General features: G+C 34.4%; 1 protein-coding gene across 6 annotated transcripts in view; it reads left to right on the top strand.

Moving 5' to 3' along the window:
• The window catches only part of LOC136813049 (kelch domain-containing protein 10-like), a 128,030-nt gene that overhangs the window by 16,787 nt on the left and 101,706 nt on the right, over nt 1-9,537 (top strand). For 2 of the 6 annotated variants that reach the window (XM_067069564.1, XM_067069566.1), the window contains exons 3-5: nt 6,005-6,204; nt 8,003-8,167; nt 8,712-9,486. In XM_067069564.1, coding sequence (XP_066925665.1) covers nt 6,125-6,204; nt 8,003-8,167; nt 8,712-9,486 — 1,020 coding nt within the window. In that variant the 5' untranslated portion in view covers nt 6,005-6,124. Of the gene's footprint in view, nt 1-200; nt 928-6,004; nt 6,205-8,002; nt 8,168-8,711; nt 9,487-9,537 lie in introns of those variants that run through there. The other 4 variants (XM_067069567.1, XM_067069565.1, XM_067069568.1 and 1 more) reach the window with 2 other exon arrangements.

Raw genomic sequence — 9,537 nt, forward strand, 5'->3', positions numbered from 1 at the left:
CACAAAAAGGTGCAAATAAGAACATGTTAAGAACATTTTTAGGCCTTAAGCTAGAAAAGTTAAGGACGTCCAAAGGCTTCAATTTAAGAAGCAAAATCTTTCATATTTTGAACCTTAAAGCATCATCACGGCAGTCTCTGTATTTGGACATTTTGATCTCTTAAATTATATCTTACTATTCTCTTCTGATCTTTTTCTAGCGTACATTTCCGTACCCGGTACAATTCCACTCGTCCGCAGTCACTTCATACGGTTGCATGTACATTCACGGTGGTTTGACAACCAAAGGAAACAGAGTCAGTGACCTACATCAGTTGTGGCTTCAAGTACCAACACTTACGCGTATGGCCTGGATGAAGGTCGTTCAACAGTTAAGAGACAATAACCAACTGACTAAAGAGACCTTGATCAAATTGAAGATTCCCAGACACTTCATTGGTTTCATTGATGATAAGATTGACGTCATAGCTGCTTGATTTGAGGATTCCCTGGGATTTTTGATTTCCAAACTCAGGATGGAAATAGCGTTATAGTTGACAGGAGATCTTTACATATTAAATGAGATGTCACTAGGTATAATCAAATTTTCTAATCAGAGACTTAATTAAAGAACTTCATCTCATTAACTTGCCATTAAGGAGGATTTTCTATTTCGTGGTCTTATGATTTCAATAACAACCCATTAATGTGCGAGTTTGATATGTCAATTGGACAACGTTGTTTTTCTCTTATCTTTGATGAGATGATATTTCTTTTGTATATAATTCACTTAATTGGATTATCATTTGTGATTCTCTGCCTGTTTAAGTGATCCTTTCACCCTGGGAACGCTTTTCAAGATACCACATTACAATCGCCTTTATAACAATAGTTATAATGACTAGGTAGTAGGACCATTTCGAATTAACCGCGTAGTAAAAAGTTAAGTAAGGTTATGGTGCCGACGATTTGCTTTAGCATACGTAAACGTTTTATAACTCATGGATTTTACTTTGTTTTATTTTTTAGCTTTATGTTGATTTTTATAATCTTGTTTTTAGTTAGATACACCGTAAATGCGATATGACTTTATTTTAAGAAATTTTATGATATTTTTAGCCTTATTTTTCTTTCAAAATTTTAAATTTTCTCTAATTTTTATTGAAACACTAAATTTGACTTTATCATTTTATATATTTATTATTTTTTTGAGATTGTATTGATTTCATTGTGTCACGTGTAGGGTTAACTGCTTATCTGTAAATAAGAAGAATATAAATAATGATAAATTTCAACTTTTTTTAACATACATTTTGTTTATATACTACTTGTTATTAAGGAAATACACGCTTTTTTTTTATAAGAATACCTTTTATAAGAATATTAGGGTGAAAATTGGCAAAATCGTAAGAATACCCTAAGAATACCCTCCAGGGTGAGTTTTAGTCAATTGATAAGAATAAGACTGTCATTTTCAGAAAATGGTAAAACAAAAGTGACACAGATAATTTAACAAAAGAGATATTGTACTTTCTTTCGTGTGTGTTACGTTTCATGTGAAAATAAACATGGATGAAAGATAAACAAATGCTACAAAATAATGCTACCCTAAACTAGTAAATGAAAAATATCAAAGATTCCTTCTCTAGGGTTCTCAATTTCTTGTGGTCCCTGTTAATAAGAATACGTTAAGAATATTTCACCCTCAATTTTGGCAATTTCTTAAGAATACTTGACCCTCAGTCAAAGTACACTATTCTTATAAAAAAAAAAGCGTGTAATATCAAATTTTCATTCGAATAATCGCTATTTTGCCCAATTTATTGTTAGTTTAAAAGTCCTTTTTATGCCTTCCCCCCGGGAAAATTATACGTTCGTCATTTTGAGTGTTTTTGGTGAAGATTATAGGTAAGAAAAAAAGAGAGTTTTTACCCATTTTTATTGTGCATTTAAGCTAGATTTTGAATCTGAGTCCAGAGGTTTACTCTTTTTCTTTTTATAAACTCAACCTATATAAGAACAAACTATCAAATGTTTGATTTAACCATTAACAATATAATTCTAACATAAGAACCGTATAAGAACCGTGTAAGAATCCGTTATAATGATTACTTAAAAAGGAAAACTAATAGGGCTAACATCACTGATTTTTGCATCATGGCGTAAATCGCGAAATTAAATTCTGCGAAACACACCAAAATGGCCAAATCGCGAAATTAAATTCCGCGAAATTTGATTTTTTGGAGGAAGAAGACGGCGATGAAGTTTAATCATGACTTATCATAGAAACATTCATATTTGAAGTTTGTTAATGTGACCATGGACATATAAAAGTCTTTTTTATATGTCCATGATGTGACTGAGATACGTCTTGAAATCGATGAAAGATATGAAAAACATTTTCTCTGTAAAAAAAATTCTTTTGAAATTTCTGAATCGTGGAATTTAATTTGGCGAATCAGAGTTTCAAAATGGCAAATTTCGCGAATGAGCCGATTTCAAAAGTTTCACGGAATTTAATTTCTAACTTCTTAACTTCTCGCGAAAATTTCTTCCCTCAAGGTATATAAGAACATAAGGCTTCGGTGGTCAAAATGTTAAGAACAAGTTAAGAAAAATAAATACATTAAGAACATTTTCAAGCTTAAATCTCTTAAAGTTAAGAACATTCGAAGGCTTCAAAAATTTTGAGTGTTCTTATAAATGAAACGTGTGTACACCTATCAACCTGCAGCAGTGTGGACGACTTGCGGGAAGACTGATATAGCGTTTATTAGGGCTCGTTTTCTTTGTTTACGGAGATAATCAGGTGGTTTGAGATCTTTTGCTTGTTGTAGCCCCCCCCCATATTCCAGAGTAAAACATCTAAAACTCTTTTCCAGAGTCGAGATATTTAAGTCTCAAATTTTTAACTTTTAGCAATTCAAGAATAGAATTCTAACATAAACTCTGTAAGAACCCATTTCTCGACTCTGGAAAAGATTAAGTCAAAAAGATTTGCCGGTTTGCTCAGGATCAAGGAAGAAATCTACCGGCTAAAGATTTCAAATCATCTGATTTTTTATGAGATCGATTCTTCACCTGTGTTTTCGAAGTCACAAGTGTATCAACCATTTTACGAAAAGAATTGGCCTTTGTAAACTCGTCACCCGTCCCCTGATGTTGATCTACAAAATGTTTTTCTTGCGATCGCATAGACCATTTGACATAAAAGACAAGAAGCCTGTTGGCTTGAAGGCCCAGCGAAAAGTAACGTGTTGAAAACGAGCGTGCAAAACAGCAAATGTATGACCCTGTTGACATGGATCAAAGTGAAGACAGGGAAAATTTTTCCTAAATCACCGCTGTACTTCTCATTGGTTAGACGCTTGAAATTTTATTGAATGGTCTCCTACCAAACGGGTCTACAGGCACAGGTTCACCCGGTTGAATACTCTCAGGTACTGTGAGATTGGGTAACTTGCATCAGTGGAGGCTAACATAACATGCATAGCCCTCAAATGAAAGACCTGGCTGGTCATTAAAATACAACTACGCAGCTCCGCTTGCAGCTCTACTCTACCATTTTTGTTTTGATTTAATTTTGTAATAAATTATGCGCGCCCATAGAAAAATATTTAAAAAAACCCGCGAATATATAGTGAGTGGGCGCTTTTTAACCAATTAGGGTGCACTCACATATTCAGGGAGAAATATCCCTGCAGGCATGTTAGTTGGACCAGACCGTAAACCAGAAAAATAACCTTTAAAAAACTAGACGATGAAATACCGTGAGATTGGGTAACTTGCATCAGTGGAGGCTAACATGCATAGCCCACAAATGAAAGACCTGGCTGGTCATTAAAATACAACTACGCAGCTCGGCTCGCAGCTCTAGTCTACCATTTTTGTTTTGATTTAATTTTCATTTTTAATGACCAGACAGGTCTTTCATTTGAGGGCTATGCATGTTAGCCTCCACTGATGCAAGTTACCCAATCTCACGGTAGTTTACGGTCTGCATATCAAGGCTAATAAAATTCATGTGATTTAATGTGAGTTAACAGTTTTAAATGTGACATCCAGAAATGACCATTTTCAATGTTCATGCATTGTACTAACCATGAAAAATGTTTCAATCTAGTTCAAATTTACCCATGAGCTGCATTTTAGTGTCCATTAACAGATTCCAGAATCAGTTTATACTTTAAATAATTATGTGAGTCGAGTTAGGAAAATCAAGCCACCGATCGTTTAATGCGACAGATCCAGAAATGACCATTTTATTTAATATACGTGTAGAATCATGAAAAAAGTCCCAATCTTGTTCAAATTTACACATGAGCTGCATTTCAGTCTCCATTAACATGATTCCATAATCAGCTTATTTGAAATAATTCTGTGTCGAGTTTGACAAATCAAGAAAATCAAGCCACCAATCGTCAAACGAGACAGATCCAGAAATAACCATTTTCATGCGTAGCATCATGGAAAAAGTTCCAATCTTGTTCCAATTTACACATGGGCTCCATTTTAGTGTCCATTACCAAATTCCAGAATCAGTTTACTAATTATGTGTTGAGTTTGAAAATCATACCACGTCCCACCACTGACTATCGTTGTTTTTTGTTAACAGCCTGAACAGCGACAGATCCAGAAGTCACTGTTTTCTTATGTAGCATCAAGAAAAAAGTTCCAATCTTATTCAATTTTACACATCAGCTGCATTTCAGTTTATTTATTTCTATATCAGAAGCCATTATTTCCTAAAAATTTATAAAGTCTTTTTGAAAACAAGAAACTAAAAATGAAAATGATTTTATAAGGTAGAATTTTCACTCATAAAACTTTATGAAAACTTGAGCAAAGACTATAAGATATGGCAGAATGTTGAAAAAGGTTTATAAAGAAAAATAATTACAAAATTTCTTTGGTTTGAAAGTCTCTTGACCACTAAAGCAAAGAAAATGTTCAAGAAAGTATGAATCGATCTCCTCGCTTCGACCGCCATCTTGTTTTGTTTTGAAAATTGTTTTGAAGGAGAGCGGAATCAGGAAATATATCTTTTATAGCCAGTGCAGTATCCACTGACCTTTATATACCCTGGACAAAGCTTCTCTATCCCAGCCAAACAAAATCTTTGATCGGAGTTTTTTGAAAATTGGTACCCTAAATGCATCGAGAGCGCTAGGTCTACTTTTCCTCAAATTCTTTTGACGATGTAGCGGCGTTAGACGTTAATTTTTAGCATTGCAATGGCTTCTCCTTGGGTACCAATTCTAAAAAAACTCCAATCAAAGATGGCAGATATTGTTTGGTCCAGGGTTATATAAAGGTCAGTGCCAGTATCCGACTTTAGCAAGCTTTTCCCTCTCCAGACGGCAAAATTAAAAAATGTGTTACTTATTTTAAGCGCCGTTTCTACCAAAACGGACAGACAGATACACGGACGGACGGAAAAGTGCTAATGAAAGGTCCTATCGCTAGCGCTGGGCCAATAATAGCTGCTCTTTTGAGTGGCTTGCATCCATTAACGGATGCATGTCTACCTGCTGTTTTTAGAGGTCTGTGATACAAATAAGAAGACACTGCATTGAGAATTTATTAAAAATGACGTTTAAACCGACGAAAATTGAATCGATGTTGTTTTGTTTATAGAGCTTTGGATGTGTGAAGTTTTTAAAGGGGTAATCAGAGGATTTGTACTGTTTGGCATGTGAGGGCCTTTTTATCCTTCTCGTATTGTCTTGAACAAAATCTCAAAATATTTCTGCCTAACTATTTTCTAAGATCGAGATTTTTAAGTTACAAGTTTTTCATCTAGGATGAAAACAATAGAATTTCAGCGTAAGAACCGTGTAAGAACCCATTTTCAAAAAATTTACAAATTTTGATATCTCGATTTTGGAAAATTGTTACGCAAAAATATTTTGAGGTTTTACTAAGGACCACAGAAGATTTCTATAATCTAAATATCTCAAACCATCTGGTTATCCTTTTAACATATTTTTATTTGTTTATATTATTGCCATGTTTATCGTTTTAGAGAAGACAGATTGATTTTTACCATGGAGACGTTTGACAAAAAGTAGATGAAAAAATCTCAAAGTTGATTCCAACTCTATATCGGAAACCATCGCGTTGTTGAATAATTTTGTATGGATTCATGCAAATAGACAGAGAGGAGGAGGGAAAAATGCCAAATGAAAGAAAAGTGACTGTTTTGGATTCTTTTCAAGAATCAAGGTATGATATTAAAATTATACTCTTTTTTTATAAGAACATACTATTAAGAACGTAAGGTTTTGATGTCCGATATTTTAACAAAGCTAAGAACATTTTAAAGGCTATAGTGGACATTGAGTTTAAAGTCCCCCGTATTTGCTACTAGGGAGGAATTTTCAACCTTTTTCAAGCAAGAAAAAGTGAATCCTTAAGTTTGCCCCGAATTTTGAAATTTTGTTTGAAAAATACACGGGTAAAGGTTCTGGATCTAGGAAATAACTATCTTAATTTCCCATTCGGGAGTTTCGGGTGTAGCCTCTTCGGGGCTTTGAAAAAACCTTGCAAAAACCCATATTTACAACTGTTTGGTCACAAATTTGAAGGTTTTGCAGCGTTTGAAGGAGATTCAAACACAGTACCTCTTGAGCCAATTACAGTCAATTACAAATAATGGACCAAAGGGAATACAAAATTGCTCAGTTAAGGTCTGTCATCAGGTTGGTCATTAAGTGAAATTTAGTTAATTAATTTCAATTACCTGGATTCGTTGTTTATAGGCTGCAAAGTTGATTGGTGTTTTTTGGCGGTTCTAGTACTCGTTGTATAAATACTCACTCCTTAAGTTTCTTTCACATGTCTTGGTCAATTTTAGCTGTTGACTATTCTTGGTTAAAAATGTTGGAAAATTTGAATTGAAACTTTCGGGTTACAATTATTTTTTAGGGCGGGCATTAAGCTACAAACTTCACGTTTTGTTTATAAGAACATTCTATATGGCTATTTTTATTACTTTTTTCGTACACTTTCTTTTATCATAAGAACAACTTTATAAAAAACACGAGGCTGAAAACCTCAGAACAGATTAAGAACCGTATTGATTTTAACTGATTTTAACATATAAAACCAATTTTCAAACCAATCAAGTTTTTAAAGTAAAGAAACTAAGTGTATTAAGAACATTGTAAGCCTTGGAGCCAAAATTTACTGGTTCTTATAAAAAGTATATACTGCCTTCCCAAATCCTTTTGAATGTTTTGAAACTACTTCGCTCAAAATCTTACTGACACTTTATTGTTTGTTAGTCTCAAATTTCGCTAGATATTTTTGATAGTAAGAGTTTCTGTTAGATAATATACCTTTTTGGGGTTTTCGCACGTATTTCCAGGGGGGCAGCTTGTCGGTGGATATCCAGTGCCTGTTTTTCCTTTCATAGGAAATATAGTAAATCTTTGCCTTGTACAAGTTTTTGTATCCGTTCCTAACATTGTGGACTGAATACCTCACTCTTAACTTTGAATAGGTTCCACAAAATAAAATTTTACAGTAATCTTCCTTAGATTAGATAATATCTCTGCATTGTTTGAGATGCAAAGTTTCAAAGTTCAGTTGAAAAGAACAGAGAAAAACTCCAAAGTTAAGAAATGACTCCACAAATTCATAAAGCCACAAAGCTTTTGTTATGCAACCTAACGTATATATTAGTCCAAGAGTAAGAACAGTAAGAATTGGTTCCCTCTCTCAGACCAGTCGTTTTGAGACCTTCACTTTTCTTCTTTTTGATAGGCAAGTAAGTGTTTGGGAGCATGCCTAATCGGTTTGGTGTTCATAACGTCTCTACACGTTTTTTATTATAAGAAACATAATGGTTCGAACCAAAAGTTTTTGATGAAAGTAGCTCAAAACTATTTTCAATATTCAAATCGAATTGAAGCTTTAGATTGTCTAGATTTTTTCCAAGGTTTTGGCTAAATTTCAGCCTAATGTTTTCATGATACTGTTCTCATAAACAAGCATGTTCTTCTTTTATTCTCACTCACAGTATGATAAACATGAACTTCACAGAAATCTCTAAAGAAGCGGAAGAACAAGCATGGCCTGAAGGGCGAAGTGGACATTGTATATGTTCTGATAACGAAAATTTCTTATATGTTTTTGGTGGTTACAATCCGAAAGATTCGCATTCAATATACAATCAATTATGGAGGTAGTTATATTTTCCTGAAGGGAGCTACATGTTTTTTTGTAAGAACAAACTATATAAGAACACAATGATTTTGGATGGCCAAAATGTTAAGAACAAGTTAAGAATATTTTAAGGCTTTGCAGACCCTAAAACATGCAATTTTTTAGGAAAATGGGCAAAAATATTCACAAAATAGTAAAAATAAGAACATGTTAAGAACATTTTTAGAATTAAAACTCAAAAAGGTAAAAACATCCGTAGGCTTCAAAAATTTTGAATGTTCTTATAAAAAAACTTGTACATGTTTCGAATTTCAAATAGTTAAAATCGCGTAAAGGGGGACACATTTTCAAAAGAGCTTGGAGTAGGGCCGCACGTACGGTAGGTCATTTACCTTGAGTGCCACTGCCCCCTGGGAATTGAGACGCAACAGAGGAGATGACCTTTAGCTTGCCTTATGGGAAAAATGAGGCATGCGTAAACCATGCTGTATAAGAACGCTAATTTCCATGTAACTTATTTCCAGTCATTGATTACTTAGTTTAAAAATGTATTTATTGTTCAGATATAACACCTCTTCTAACGTATGGACCATTTTACCGGACAAAGAAAACGGGTCGCCATTATCTGGTGCTTCTATATCAATGACGTATTGGGACCAAAAAATCATCACTTTTGGGGGCACCGGCTACCCATTCGCAGAACAGAACAGTAATCATTTATCACTGTATTGTTTACGTTCTTACAAATGGTTTAACTTGACCAAACTAGCCAAGGATCAAGCTATAATTCAAGGTCGTGATGAAAACGAGACCAAGGTCAAACAATGTGGGTGCACGGAAATACGGAATGCGGCACCGAATCCGAAATACGGACAAAGTATTACTATTTCACCGGCCGGGAAACTGTACGTTTTTGCAGGCACACTTGGACTTGAATTTGAAAACGATTTGCATTCGTTTTGTCTACATAACATGTTTTGGACTGCTCATAATTTTTGCTCAATTCATCGGGATACAATCCCAGAGCCTCGCTATCGACACGCCTCTATATCTAAAGATAATCGGTTCTACGTTTTAGGCGGGGCTACTTCGTATCGTATTTTTGGGTTTCGATACTTACACAGTTTTAATTACGACACAAAAATATGGGAAAAATTGAGATGTACTTCAAAAGATGGTACACTAGACTCTATGATTTATCCTGAGCCGAGACATTCACACGTGTGTGTCGAATATCAGAAGAAAGTGATTTTGATTGGTGGGTTGCCGTTACCTAATCGCTCATTGGATGATATTTGGGTCATGGATTTGGAGACATTGAGCTGGACACAATTACAGGTACGTTATTTTATTTATTTCTCATCTTCTATGCCTTTTTCACAGATTTTA

This window comes from Clytia hemisphaerica, unplaced genomic scaffold (assembly GCF_902728285.1).
Source record: "Clytia hemisphaerica strain Z4C2 unplaced genomic scaffold, Clytia hemisphaerica genome assembly, whole genome shotgun sequence".
Classification (NCBI taxonomy): domain Eukaryota; kingdom Metazoa; phylum Cnidaria; class Hydrozoa; order Leptothecata; family Clytiidae; genus Clytia; species Clytia hemisphaerica.